We start from the raw sequence: 15037 nt of genomic DNA, 5'->3' as shown, positions 1-15037 counted from the left end.
ACGATCATGTATGCACTCCAGGAATTCCTCCTCTACAGTATTATTGCTAATTTGGTTTGCCCAATCTATATGTTGATGAAAGTCACCCATAATTACAGTTGCACACTTATTGCATGTGTCTCTAATTTCCAGTTTAATGCTATCCTTACATCACCACTGCTGTTTGGGGGTCTATATACAACCCCCACCAACATTTTCTGCCCCTTGGTGTTTCTTAGCTCCACCCATACAGATTCAACATCAGGATTCTCTGAACTAATATCCTTCCTCACTATTGTATTGATTTCCTCTTTTACTAACAACGCTACTCCACCTCCTTTCCCTTTTTGCCTGTCCTTCCAAAATACTGAATACCCTGGGATGTTCAGTTCCCATCCTTGGTCACCTTGCAGCCATGTCTCCGTATTTGCAACTATATCGTATCCATTTACATCTATTTGCACGGTTAATTCGCCTACCTTATTGCGAATACTCCGCGCTTTGAGACACAAGGCTTGCCTTTTTAACATTCTGAGTCATCTTAGCATTATTCCGCATATGGCCCTATTTGTTTCTTGCCCTTGATTTCTATGCCTTCCACATTTGCCTTTTTGTTTCCTGTCTTTTGTTTCTATCCCTGTTTCCTCCTCCTCAGTCCCCCCGTTCAGGTTCCCATCCCCCTGCCATTCTAGTTTAAATCCTCCCAAACAGCACTAGCAAACGCCCCTGCGAGGACATCCGTTCCGGAACTGCCTGGGTGTAATCCGTCCTGCTTGTACAGGTCCCACTTTCACCAGAACTAGTCCTGATGTCCCAGGAATCTAAATCCCTCCCTCCTGCACCATTTCTCCAGCCACACATTCATCTGGTCTATTCTCCTGTTCCTATACTAACTAACACATCCTGAGATTACTACCTTTGAGGTCCTGCTTTTTAATTTAGCTCCTAACTCCTTAAATTCATCTTGCAGGACCTCATCTCTTTTTCTATCTATGTCGTTGGTACCAACATGTACCACGACCACTAGCTGTTCACCCTCCCCCTTCAGAATGTCCTGCAGCTGCTCCAAGGCATTCTTGACCCTAGCACCAGGGAGGCAACAGACCATCCTGGAGTCTCGTTTGCAGCCACAGAAACGCCTGTCTGTTTCCTTTACAATTGAATCTCCTATCACTATGGCTCTCCCAGTCTTTTCCTCCCCTGCTGTGCAGCAGAGCCAACCATGGTGCCACAAACTTGGCTGTTGATGCTTTCCCCCGGGAGGTCATCCCCCCCCCCCGCCCCACCACCAACAGTATTCAAAGTGATATATCTGTTTGAGAGGGGGATTGCCACAGGGGATTCCTGCACTACCTGTCTGTGCTGCCTGTGCCTACTACTCTGTTTGGTGATCTCCCATCCCTTTTCTGCCTGCGCAGTCATTACCTGCGGTGTGACCACCTTGCTAAACGTGCTATACACAACGTCCTCAGCATCACGGATGCTCCACAGTGAATCCACCTGCAGCTCCAGTCCGTGAAGCGGGTAGCCAGTAGCTGTAGATGGATACACTTCCTGCACACATGGTCATCAGGGACACTGGAAGCGTCCCCGATTTCCCACATAGCGCAGGAGGAGCATATCACGGGTGTAAGTTCTCCGGCCATGACTTACCTTTAGATTACTTAGTTACTCCCGATAAAAAATGGTAATTACAGTAGGAGCCTTGCTCCACTCCAAACACTACCCACTCCAGTCCTTAATAAATTACACTAATTCAAAAAAACACACTTTAGTAGTTCTCAACTTATCACTTATATGGTAGGTTTTGAGGTTTTTTTCCCCAAAACTTTCCCTTTTTTTAAGCTAATTAAATGCACTAACAGCTGTTACTTACCCAACCATCACCGTCCAGATTTCCCGTGATGCCACAAAGTGTTTTTTTTCCCTCTTTTGAAACATTAGAGTATAAGAGAAAGCTAGCTAGAAATATAAAACAGTAAGAGTTTCCACAGATATTTAAAAAAGAAACGAGTTAACAAAGTGAGTCTTGGTCCTATCAAATGTGAGTCTGGGGAATTAATAAGGGAAAATAAGGAGATGGCAGATGAATTGAACAGGTATTTTACATTGGTCTTCACTGTAGAGTATACAAGGAACATCCCAGAAATAGCTGTAAATCAGGAAATGGAAGGGAGGGAGGAACTCAAGAAAATTACTAATGTGGCAGGGGGATGGGAACCAATTGAGGTCAGTTGACAGTAAGGAGGTAGTAACAAAAGCCTGTAAGGAACTAGATAATGAAGTCAGTGTGACTAAGGGGAAGAGCAGGCAGGGAGCAGATGATGAATATAAAGGGACTGGTGGTCTGAGGTGCATTTGTTTTAATGCAAGAAGTGTAGTAGGTAAGGCAGATGAACTTAGGGCTTGGATTAGTACCTGGGAGTATGATGTTATTGCTATTACTGAGACTTGGTTGAGGGAAGGGCATGATTGGCAACTAAATATCCCAGGATATCGATGCTTCAGGCGGGATAGAGAGGGAGGTAAAAGGGGTGGAGGAGTTGCATTACTGGTCAAAGAGGATATCACAGCTGTGCTGAAGGAGGGCACTATGGAGGACTCGAGCAGTGAGGCAATATGGACAGAACTCAGAAATAGGAAGGGTGCGGTAACAATGTTGGGGCTGTACTACAGGCCTCCCAACAGCGAGCGTGAGATAGAGGTACAAATATGTAAACAGATTATGGAAAGATGTAGGAGCAACAGGGTGGTGGTGATAGGAGATTTTAATTTTCCCAACATTGACTGGGATTCGCTTAGTGTTAGAGGTCCAGATGGAGCAGAATTTGTAAGGAGCATCCAGGAAGGTTTTCTAGAGCAGTATGTAAATAGTCCAACTCGGGAAGGGGCCATACTGGACCTGGTGTTGGGGAATGAGCCCGGCCAGGTTGTTGAAGTTTCAGTAGGGGACTACTTTGGGAATAGTGATCACAATTCCGTAAGCTTTAAAATACTCATGGACAAAGACGAGAGTGGTCCTAAAGGAAGAGTGCTAAATTGGGGGAAGGCCAACTATACCAAAATTCGGCAGGAGCTGGGGAATGTAGATTGGGAGCAGCTGTTTGAAGGTAAATCCACATGTGATATGTGGGAGGCTTTTAAAGAGAGGTTGATTAGCGTTCAGGAGAGACATGTTCCTGTGAAAATGAGGGATAGAAATGGCAAGATTAGGGAACCATGGATGACAGGTGAAATTGTGAGACTAGCTAAGAGGAAAAAGGAAGCATACATAAGGTGTAGGCGGCTGATGAAAGACGAAGCTTTGAAAGAATATCGGGAATGTAGGACCAATCTGAAACGAGGAATTAAGAGGGCTAAAAGGGGTCATGAAATATCTTTAGCAAACAGGGTTAAGGAAAATCCCAAAGCCTTTTATTCATATATAAGGAGAAAGAGGGTAACTAGAGAAAGGATTGGCCCACTAAAGGACAAAGGAGGAATGGTATGCTTGGACTCAGAGAAAATGGGTGAGATTCTAAACGAGTACTTTGCATCGGTATTCACCGAGGAGAGGGACATGACGGATGTTGAGGTTAGGAACAGATGTTTGATTACTCTAGGTCAAGTCGGCATAAGGAGGGAGGAAGTGTTGGGTATTCTAAAGGGCATTAAGGTGGACAAGTCCCCAGGTCCGGATGGGATCTATCCCAGGTTACTGAGGGAAGCGAGAGAGGAAATAGCTGGGGCCTTAACAGATATCTTTGCAGCATCCTTAAACACGGGTGAGGTCCCGGAGGACTGGAGAATTGCTAATGTTGTCCCCTTGTTTAAGAAGGGTAGCAGGGATAATCCAGGTAATTATAGACCGGTGAGCCTGACGTCAGTGGTAGGGAAGCTGCTGGAGAAGATACTGAGGGATAGGATCTATTCCCATTTGGAAGAAAATGGGCTCATCAGTGATAGGCAACATGGTTTTGTGCAGGGAAGGTCATGTCTTACCAACTTAATAGAATTCTTTGAGGAAGTGACAAAGTTGATTGATGAGGGAAGGGCTGTCGATGTCATATACATGGACTTCAGTAAGGCGTTTGATAAGGTTCCCCATGGCAGGCTGATGGAGAAAGTGAAGGCGCTTGGGGTCCAAGGTGTACTAGCTAGATGGATAAAGAACTGGCTGGGCAACAGGAGACAGAGAGTAGCAGTAGAGGGGAGTTTCTCAAAATGGAGACGTGTGACCAGTGGTGTTCCACAGGGATCCGTGCTGGGACCACTGTTGTTTGTGATATACATTAATGATTTGGAGGAAAGTATAGGTGGACTGATTAGCAAGTTTGCAGACGACACTAAGATTGGTGGAGTAGCAGATAGTGAAGGGGACTGTCAGAGAATACAGCAGAATATAGATATATTAGAGAGTTGGGCAGAGAAATGGCAGATGGAGTTCAATCAGGGCAAATGCGAGGTGATGCATTTTGGAAGATCCAATTCAAGAGTGAACTATACAGTAAATGGAAAAGTCCTGGGGAAAATTGATGTCCAGAGAGATTTGGGTGTTCAGGTCCACTGTTCCCTGAAGGTGGCAACGCAGGTAAATAGAGTGGTCAAGAAGGCATACGGCATGCTTTCCTTCATCGGACGGGGCATTGAGTACAAGAGTTGGCAGGTCATGTTACAGTTGTATAGGACTTTGGTTCGGCCACATTTGGAATACTGCGTACAGTTCTGGTCGCCACATTATCAAAAGGATGTGGATGCTTTGGAGAGGGTGCAGAGGAGGTTCACCAGGATGTTGCCTGGTATGGAGGGCGCTAGCTATGAAGAGAGGTTGAGTAGATTAGGATTATTTTCATTAGAAAGACGGAGGTTGAGGGGGGACCTGATAGAGGTGTACAAAATCATGAGAGGTATAGACAGGGTGGACAGCAAGAGGCTTTTTCCCAGAGTAGGGGTTTCAATTACTAGAGGACACGAGTTCAAAGTGAAAGGGGAAATGTTTAGGGGGGATATGCGTGGAAAGTTCTTTACGCAGAGGGTGGTGGGCACCTGGAACGCGTTGCCAGCGGAGGTGGTAGACGCGGGCACGATGGAGTCTTTTAAGATGTATCTAGACAGATACATGAATGGGCAGGAAGAAAAGAGATACAGAACCTAAGAAAATAGGCGACATGTTTAGAGAGAGGATCTGGATCAGCGCAGGCTTGGAGGGCCGAAGGGCCTGTTCCTGTGCTGTAATTATCTTTGTTCTTTTTGTTTATCAGGGAACTGGTACTGAGCAAATTGTTGGAGCTGCATGCTGACAAGACCCTGGGTCCTGATGGATCTCATCTTTGGGTCCTAAAAGCAGTGGCTAGTGAGATAGTTGATGTGTTGGTTTTAATTTTCCAAACTTCCCTAGATTCGGGGAAGGTTCCATTAGGTTGGAAAATAGGGCATGTAACTCCCTCATTCAAAAAGGGAGGGACACAGAAAGCAGGAAACTACAGGCCAGTTAGCTTAACATCTGTCTTAGGGAAAATGTTAGAAGCTATTAATTAAAGACGTTATAGCAGGCCACTTAGAAAAATTCAAGGTAATCAGGCAGAGTCAACATGCTTTTGTGAAAGGGAAATCATGTTTAACCAATTTATTGGAGTTCTCTGAAGAACTAACATGTGATGTGGATAAAGGGGAACCGGTGGATGTACTGTACTTCGACTTCCAGAAGGCATTTGATAAGGTTATTGCGGAAAATAAAAGCTCATGGTGTAGGGGGTAACATATTAGCATGAATAGAAGATTGGTTAGCTAACAGGAAACAGAGAATAGGCATAAATAGGTCATTTTTTGGTTAGTAAGATGTCATGAGTAGTGTACCACAGGGATCAGTGCTGGGGCCTCAACTTTTTACAATTTATATAAATGACTTGGATGAAGTGGATGTTGTCTACATGGACTTTAGTAAAGCCTTTGACAAGGTCCCTCATGGCAGACTGGTGCAAAAGGTGAAGTCACACGGGATCAGAGGTGAGCTGGCAAGACGGATACAGAACTGGCTCGGTCATAGAAGACAGAGGGTAGCAGTGGAAGGGTGCTTTTCTGAATGGAGGGATGTGACGAGTGGTGTTCCGCAGGGATCAGTGCTGGGACCTTTGCTGTTTGTAGTATATATAAATGATTTGGAGGAAAATGTAGCTGGTCTGATTGGTAAGTTTTTGGACGACACAAAGGTTGGTGGAGTTGCGGATAGTGATGAGGATTGTCAGAGGATACAGCAGGATATAGATCGGTTGGAGACTTGGGCGGAGAAATGGCAGATGGAGTTTAATCCGGACAATTGTGAGGTAATGCATTTTGGAAGGTCTAACACAGGTGGGAAGTATACAGTAAATGACAGAACCTTTAGGAGTATTGTCAGAGAGATCTGGGCATACAGGTCCACATGTCACTGAAAGTGGCAACGCAGGTGGAGAAGGTAGTCAGGAAGGCAGACGGCATGCTTGCCTTCATCAGTCGGGGCATAGAGTATAAAAATTGGCAAGTCATGCTGCAGCTGTACAGAACTTTAGTTAGGCCACACTCGGAATATTGCATACAATTCTGGTCGCCACACTACCAGAAGGATGTGGAGGCTTTGGAGAGGGTACAGAAGAGGTTTACCAGGATGTTGCCTGGTCTGGAGGGTATTAGCTATGAGGAGAGGTTGGATAAACTCGGATTGTTTTCACTGGAACGATGGAGGTGGAGGGGCGACATGATAGAGGTTTACAAAGTTATGAGTGGCATGGACAGAGTGGATAGTCAGAAGCTTTTTCCGAGGGTGGAAGAGTCAGTTACTAGGTGACATAGGTTTAAGATGCGAGGGGCAAAGTTTAGAGAGGATGTGCAAGGCAAGTTTTTTTTACACAGAGGGTGGTGAGTGCCTGGAACTTGCTGCCAGGGGAGGTGGTGGAAGCAGGTACGATAGCGACGTTTAAGAGGCATCTTGACAAATACATGAATAGGATGGGAATAGAGGGATATGGACCCCGGAAGTGCAGAAGGTTTTGGTTTAGACGGGCATCAAGATTGGCGCAGGCTTGGAGGGCCGAATGGCCTGTTCCTGTGCTGTACTGTTCTTTGTTCTTTGAAGGGACCGAAGGTATGGTTGCTAAAGTTTCTGATGACACAAAGATATGTAGGAAAGTAAGTTGTGAAGAGGACATAAGGAGGCTACAAAGGGATAGAGATAGGTTAAGTAAGTGGGAAAAGATCTGGCAGATGGAGTATAATGTGGGAAAATGTGAAATTGTCCATTTCGGCAGGAAGAATAAAAAAGAAGCATATTATCTAAATTGTGAGAGATTGCAGAGCCTGAGATGCAGAGGGATCTGGATGTCCAAGTACATGAATTGAAAAAGGTTAGTATGCAGGTACAGCAAATAATTAGTAAAGCATCATAGAATGTTATCGTTTATTATCTGCTCAAGGGCAATTAGGGATGGGCAATACATGCAGTCCTAGCCAGCAATGTCCACATTCCATGAATGAATTAAATAAAAACGAGGGGAACTGAATACAAAATTTAGGGAGGTTCTGCTTCAGCTATGCAGAGCATTGGTGAGAACACATCTGGAGTGCTGTGTAAGGTCTCCTTATTTAAGGAAGGATGTAAATGCGTTGGAAGCAGTTCAAAGACGTTTTACTAAACTAATACCTGGAATGGGCGGGTTGTCTTATGAGGAAAGGTTGGACAGGCTAGGCTTGTATCCGCCGGACTTTAGAAGAGTAAGAGGTGACTTGATTGAAACATATAATGTCGTGGGAGTCAGTTGCCAGCGTTCGCCAGAGCTGGCAGGCAGCCATAAAGGTGGGGCTAAAGTGTGGCGAGTCGAAGAGACTTAGTAGTTGGCAGGAAAAAAGACAGAGGCGCAAGGGGAGAGCCAACTGTGTAACAGCCCCGACAAACAAATTTTTCTGCAGCACCTGGGAAAGAGCCTGTCATTCTAGAATTGGCCTTTATAGCCACTCCAGGCGCTGCTCCACACACCACTGACCACCTCCAGTCGCTTACCCATTGTCTCTCGAGATAAGGAGGCCAAAGAAAGAGAATAATATCCTGAGGGGTTCTGACAGGGTGGGTGTGGAAAGAATGTTTCCTCTGGTGCAAGAATCTAGAACTAGGGGTCACTATTTAAAAATAAAGCGTCGCCCATTTAAGACATAGATGGGGAGAAATGTTTTCTCTCAGAGGGTCGTGAGTCTTTGGAACTCTCTTCCTCAAAAGGCAGTGGAAGCAGAGTCTTTGAATATTTTCAAGGCAGAGGTAGATAGATTCTTAATAAGCAAGGAGGTGACAGGTTATCGGGAGTAGGTGGGAATGTGGAGTCGAGGTTACAATCAGATCAGCAATGATCTTATTAAATGGTGCAGCAGACTCAAGGGGCCGAGCGGCCTATTCCTGTTCTTAATTTGTATGTTCGTATGACATCACTGCACACCATCCTCCAGTCTAAAAAACAACCGCTCACCAATACAACCACTTTCTGTCCCTTAGTCAATTTCATATCCATGCAGCCACTATCCTTTTAATTACATGGGCTTCAATTTTGCTCACAAGGCAAACTTTAGCAAATGCCTTTTGAAGGTTCATATGCACATTCCATACTACCATCTTCAAATCTTTCTATTACATCCGCAAAGAACTTGATCAAGTTAGTCAAACATAATTTGCCTTTAACAAATCTGCTGATTTTCATTTATTAATCAATATTTTTCCAAGTTCCAATTCATTTTGCCCCAGATTATTGTCTCTAAATGCTACCCTACCATCAGCATTACACTGACTGGCTGGTAGTTACTAGGTTTATCCCTCTTTCCTTTTTTAAACAGGGTGTAACATTTGCAGTCCTCTGGCACCATTCTCATACTAAGGAGGATTGAAAGATTGAAGGTACATCCTCCACAATTTCCACCCTTACTTCTAGTGACTTTTCTAGTTAGAGCATTATTAACATTTTAAAGTACTGACCAATTTCTCCACTACCTCCTCCTTTACTGTAACTTTGGCAGCATCCTCTTCTTCAGTGGAGAGATGCAAAGTACTCATTTAGTACCTGAGCCATGTTCTCTGCTTCCACAAGATCCTCTTTTTGATCCCAAATCGTCCCCACCCTTCCCTATGACTATCCTTTTACTATGGATATGTTTATAAAAGACTTTGAGGTTTCATTTTATGTTAGCCACTAATCTATTCTCATACACTCTTTTTGCCTCTCTTACTTCCTCTTTTAGTTCTCCTCTATAATTTTTGTATTCAGCTTGTTCCTCCAACAAATTTTGAACCTGACATTTAATATAAACCTCTGTCTTTGTTTCATTTTAACATCTTTTTTCAATCAGAGAGTTCTAGTTTTAGATGCCTTTCCTTTCCCCCTCATAGTAATGTTTAGGGTCTCTACCTAAACTATCTCTTCTTTGAAGGTCTCCCATTGCTTTTTAATGTTTTACCTGCCAATCTTTGATTCCAATTCACCTTTTCAAATTAATGCTCCTCGAGTTGAATATTTTCAGACATAATTTTTCCTTGTCCTTTTCCATAACTACTCTGAACCTAATGATATTATGACCATTGCTTCCCAAATGCTCCCCTACTTCTTGCTCCACTTCATTCTCCAGAACTGTAACAACACCACCAGACCACCAAGGCGACAGCAACTCACCAAGGTTTATCTAACATTACCTCTCAAAACCTGCAACCTCTGCCATCCAGAAGGACAAGGTGCATGGAAACACCAGAAATCCAAATTCTCATCAAGTCATAGACTATCACGATTTGGACATACGCCTTCTTCTATGCTGTAATTTCTATGATTCTGTGACTATCTGACAGTAAAATGAATGGTTAGATTTTAAGTACAAAAATATATATTTTTTTAATTCATTCATGGGATTTGGGCGTCACTGGCTATGCCAGCATTTATTGCCCATCCCTAATTGCCATTGAGAAGGTGGTGGTGAGCTGCCTTCTTGAACCCACAGTGCAGTTAGGAAGGGAGTTCCAGAATTTTGACCCAGTGACAGTGGAGGAACGGCGATATAGTTCCAAGTCAGGATGGTGTGTGACTTGGAGGGGAACTTGCAGGTGGTGGTGTTCCCATGTATTTGCTGCCCTTGTCCATCTAGTTGGTAGAGGTCGCGGGTTTGGAAGGTGCTGTCGAAGGAGCCTTGGAGCATTGCTGCAGTGCATCTTGTAGATGGTACACACTGCTGCCACTGTGCGTCGGTGGTGGAGGGAGTGAATGTTTGGAGATGGTCACTGCCTGGCACTTGTGTGGCGCGAATGTTACTTTCCACTTATCAGCCCAAGCCTGGATATTGTCCAGGTCTTGCTGCATTTCTACACGGACTGCTTCAGTGTCTGAGGAGTCACAAATGGTGCTGAACATTGTGCAATCATCAGCGAACATCCCCACTTCTGACCTTATGATTGAAGGAAGATCATTAATGAAGCAGCTGAAGATGGTTGGGCCTACGGCACTACGCTGAGGAACTCCTGCAGTGATGTCCTGGAGCTCAGATGACTGACCTCCAACAACCACAACCATTTTCCTTTGCGCTAGGTATGACTCCAGCCAGCGGAGGGTTTTCCCCTGATTCCCAATGACCTCAGTTTTGCTAGGGCTCCTTGATGCCATACTCGGTCAAATGCTGCCTTGATGTCAAGGGCAGTCACTCTCACCTCACCTCTTGAGTTCAGCTCTTTTGTCCATGTATGAACCAAGGCTGTAATGAGGTCAGGAGCTGAGTGGCCTGGCGGAACCCAAACTCAGCGTCACTGAGCAGGTTATTGCTCAGCAAGTGCCGCTTGATGGCACTGTTGATGACACCTTCCATCACTTTACTGATGATTGAGAGGAGGCTGATGGGGCGGTAATTGGCCGGGTTGGACTTGTCCTGCTTTTTGTGTACAGGACATACCTGGGCAATTTTCCACATTGCAGGGTAGATGCCAGTGTTGTAGCTGTACTGGAACAGCTTGGCTAGGCGCGCTGCAAGTTCTGGAGCACAGGTCTTCAGTACTATTGCCGGAATATTGTCAGGGCCCATAACCTTTGCAGTATCCAGTGCCTTCAGTCGTTTCTTGATATCACACGGAGTGAATCGAATTGGCTGAAGTCTGGCATCTGTGATGCTGGGGACTTCAGGAGGAGGCCGAGATGGATCATCAACTCGGCACTTCTGGCTGAAGATTGTTGCAAATGCTTCAGCCTTATCTTTCGCACTGATGTGCTGGGCTCTCCATCATTGAGGATGGGGATATTTGTGGAGCCACCTCCTCCAGTTAGTTGTTTAATTGTCCACCACTATTCAAAGCTGGATGTGGCAGGACTACAGAGCTTAGATCTGATCCATTGGTTATGGGATCGCTTAGCTCTGTCTATCGCATGCTGCTTACGCAGTTTGGCATGCAAGTAGTCCTGGGTTGTAGCTTCACCAGGTTGACACCTCATTTTGAGGTATGCCTGGTGCTGCTCCTGGCATGCCCTCCTGCATTCTTCATTGAACCAGGGTTTGTCTCCTGGCTTGATAGTAATGGTAGAGTGGGGGATATGCCAGGCCATGAGGTTACAGATTGTGGATGAGTAGTTTAGTTTAGTTTAGAGATACAGCACTGAAACAGGCCCTTCGGCCCACCGAGTCTGTGCCGACAATCAACCACCCATTTATACTAATCCTACACTAATTCCATATTCCTACCTCATCCCCACCTGTCCCTATATTTCCTTATCACCTACCTATACTAGGGGCAATTGCTAATGGCCAATTTACCTATCAACCTGCAAGTCTTTGGTATGTGGGAGGAAACCGGAGCACCCGGAGGAAACCCACGCAGACACAGGGAGAACTTGCAAACTCCACACAGGCAGTACCCAGAATTGAACCCGGGTCACTGGAGCTGTGAGGCTGTGGTGCTAACCACTGCGCCACTGTGCCGCCCCGGAGTACAATTCTGTTGCTGCTGATGGCCCACAGCGCCTCATGGATGCCCAGTTTTGCATTGCTAGATCTCTTCAAAATCTATCCCATTTAGCACGGTGATAGTGCCACACAACACGATGGACGGTATCCTCAATGTGAAGGCAGGACTTCGTCTCCACAAGTACTGTGCAGTGGTCACTCCTACCAATACTGTCATGGACAGAAGCATCTGCGGCAGGCAGATTGGTGAGGACGAGGTCAGGTATGTTTTTCGCTCGTGTTGGTTCCCCCACCACCTGCCGCAGACCCAGTCTAGCAGCTATGTCCTTTAGGACTCTGCCAGCTCGGTCAGTAGTGGTGCTACCAAGCCACTCTTGGTGATGGACGTTGAACTCCCCACCCAGAGTACATTTTGTGCCCTTGCCACCCTCAGTGCTTCCTCCAAGTGGTGTTCAACATGGAGGAGTACTGAGTCATCAGCTGAGGGAGGGTGATAGGTGGTAATCAGTAGGAGGTTACCTTGCCCATGTTTGACCTGATGCCATGAGACTTCATGGGGTCCGGAGTCGATGTTGAGGACTCCCAGGGCAACTCCCTCCCTACTGTATACCACTGTGCCACCACCTCTGGTGGGTCTGTCCTGCCGGTGGGACAGGACATACCAGGGGATGGTGATGGCAGTGTCTGGGACATTGTCTGTAAGGTATGATTCCGTGAGTATGACTATGTCAGGCTGTTGCCTGACTAGTCTGTGGGACAGCTCTCCCAACTTTGGCACAAGCCCCCAGATGTTAGTAAGGAGGACTTTTCAGGGTCGACAGGGCTGGGTTTGCCGTTGTCGTTTCCGGTGCCGAGGTCGATGCCCGGTGGTCCGTCCGGTTTCATTCCTTTTTATAGACTTTGTAGCGATTAGATACAACTGAGTGGCTTGCTGGACCATTTCAGAGGGCATGTAAGAGTTAACCACATTGCTGTGGGTCTGGAGTCACATGTAGGCCAGACCGGGTAAGGACAGCAGATTTCCTTCCCTAAAGGACATTAGTGAACCAGATGGGTTTTTACAACAATCGACAATGGTTTCATGGTCACCATTCGATTAGCTTTTAATTCCAGATTTATTAATTAAATTCAAATTCTGCCTTCTGCTGTGGTGGGATTTGAACCCATGTCCCCAGAGAAATATCCTGGGTCTCTGGGTTACTAGTCCAGTGATAATACCACTATGCCACTGCCTACCGCTTCCTACCATGTTTCTGTGTTTTCCTCGTAATGTCACCACAATTGTGAAATATACCAACAACACATGGCCAAGATAAATCGTGCTGTCACAATTACATTCACGTTAATGTTTACTATAAAGTGCATGATCTTCGTATGAATGATCACCCATTTCTGTCTGCAGATTTCAGACAGTTGCCTGAAGACTTGTCCATTGAAGAAGCATCATAAAACAGATCTTTGGATCAAACGCTATCTCATCCAGATGGGAAGTTGATGCTGGCCTCGCAATCCTGCATAAGGGGCTTCAGATGGCTCAAGAAAGTTCTGAATGGCTGCATCCTCGCACAAGGAAGATGTGGAATGCTGTTTTTTCACCACATTGGTGAGTCGACTGACAAAGGAGCCAATCTGTTCTAATTGTGTTCAGTCAATTATAGAATATTTAACAGTCTTGTTATGTCAGTGTGCACGAGTGGGTATTCCTATTAACCCCCATTAAGAGCTTTGCGAGTTAAACCAAATAAAATTTAGAATATTAGTAACATTAGCGCTCAACTGCTAGTCAACTCAAAATATTAGCCCAATCATAAATTTTGAACCTGAATTCAGTAATTTTAAATATTCCAATTATTGAATATGTAGATAGATGCTGGTCTTCAGGTCCAAAATTTGTCCTTTCATCTGAATTACAAGATCCTTAAAGTTAATGACACCTTGTCATTTAACATCACCACTATTTATAAAAATTGGTCACTGCCTTAAAACAAAGTTATCGTGGAACACTAAAACAATGGATGTTTTTTTTACACATCATTGTGACATATTTCAGAAAATCAACCAATCTCTCAGAATGAAAAAAAAGGATATATTAATTGACTCACCTTTGAAGAGAATCATCACTGGATTTCTCCTTCACTGTTATCATACTAGGTTTTTTTGAATAGGTCACTCCAAAGTCAGAATTATCAAAATCATCCCAACTGTCCATAGTTCCCAGTGCAGTTTGACCCCAGCGCCGTCTGCCACTTTTGAAACCCATAACATTATTTTCACTTCCTCTTGCTGGCTTCTGCATTTGATTCTTTTTGGAAGGAAAAAAAGTAAGTTATCTTCAATACTTACTTGCAAGAGAAAAATAAAGTTACTTTAATAACTACAAACAACTATTTATGACTTCACCTCATAATATCGGATCATATGAATCATTTTTGTTCAGTTGGGAGGGAAAAGAAGAAATAATGCTGGCAGATACTCCTGTGTTTCACTGGCCTTAAGATCTAAAAAAAAATCAGCAGGGTCTTCAATGACATTGTATTAAATTTCATAGCATATAATTCATGAGTTAACCTGAGTTGCCAATGGAATCAATATGGACATTAAGGTCCTGAAATTTAGGGAAGTGCCAAGCTTGTCAACAAAAGTGCAGTGGAATGGAACTCCTATCAATCTGCAACCTGAGTCATAGATCCCCTCCAAAATTGTGGGGATGGAGTCATTGCCATAACAGGATTGGGAGGCTTGCACTATGATATAGCAAGAGTTGTCTACTTGACTGCTAGCATAAAAAATCATAGAATCATAGAATGGTTACAGCACAGACCATTTGGTTTGTCATGTCTGTGTCGGCTCCCTGGAAGAGCCATTTACCTCGTCCCACTCCCCTGCCTTTTACCCATAGCCCTACAAATTTTTTCTCTATCCAATTCTCTTTTGAAAGCCTCAATTGAATCTGCCTCTGCCACACTCTCAGGAAATGCATTCCAGATCCTAACCACTTGCTGTGTAAGAAAGGTTTTCCTTGTGGCACTGTTGCTTCTTTTGCCAATCACCTTAAATCGGTGTCCTCTGGTTCTCAATCCTTCTGCCGACAGAACAGTTTCTCCCTATCTACTCTGTCAGGCCCCTCATGATTTTTAAA

The 15037-nt window shown here is 44.7% G+C and overlaps 1 protein-coding gene across 6 annotated transcripts in view; it reads right to left on the bottom strand.

Moving 5' to 3' along the window:
* Positions 1-15037, bottom strand: part of mak (male germ cell-associated kinase) — a 417670-nt gene that overhangs the window by 141857 nt on the left and 260776 nt on the right. For all 6 annotated transcript variants that reach the window (XM_068058371.1, XM_068058408.1, XM_068058377.1 and 3 more), the window contains one exon: positions 14001-14200. In XM_068058371.1, coding sequence (XP_067914472.1) covers positions 14001-14200 — 200 coding nt within the window. The remainder of the gene's footprint in view (positions 1-14000; positions 14201-15037) is intronic.

Source organism: Heterodontus francisci, chromosome 2 (genome assembly GCF_036365525.1).
Source record: "Heterodontus francisci isolate sHetFra1 chromosome 2, sHetFra1.hap1, whole genome shotgun sequence".
In the NCBI taxonomy this organism is placed as follows: domain Eukaryota; kingdom Metazoa; phylum Chordata; class Chondrichthyes; order Heterodontiformes; family Heterodontidae; genus Heterodontus; species Heterodontus francisci.
Note: the sequence above shows the minus strand (reverse complement) of the source record. Positions and strands in the feature narration are given on the sequence as shown.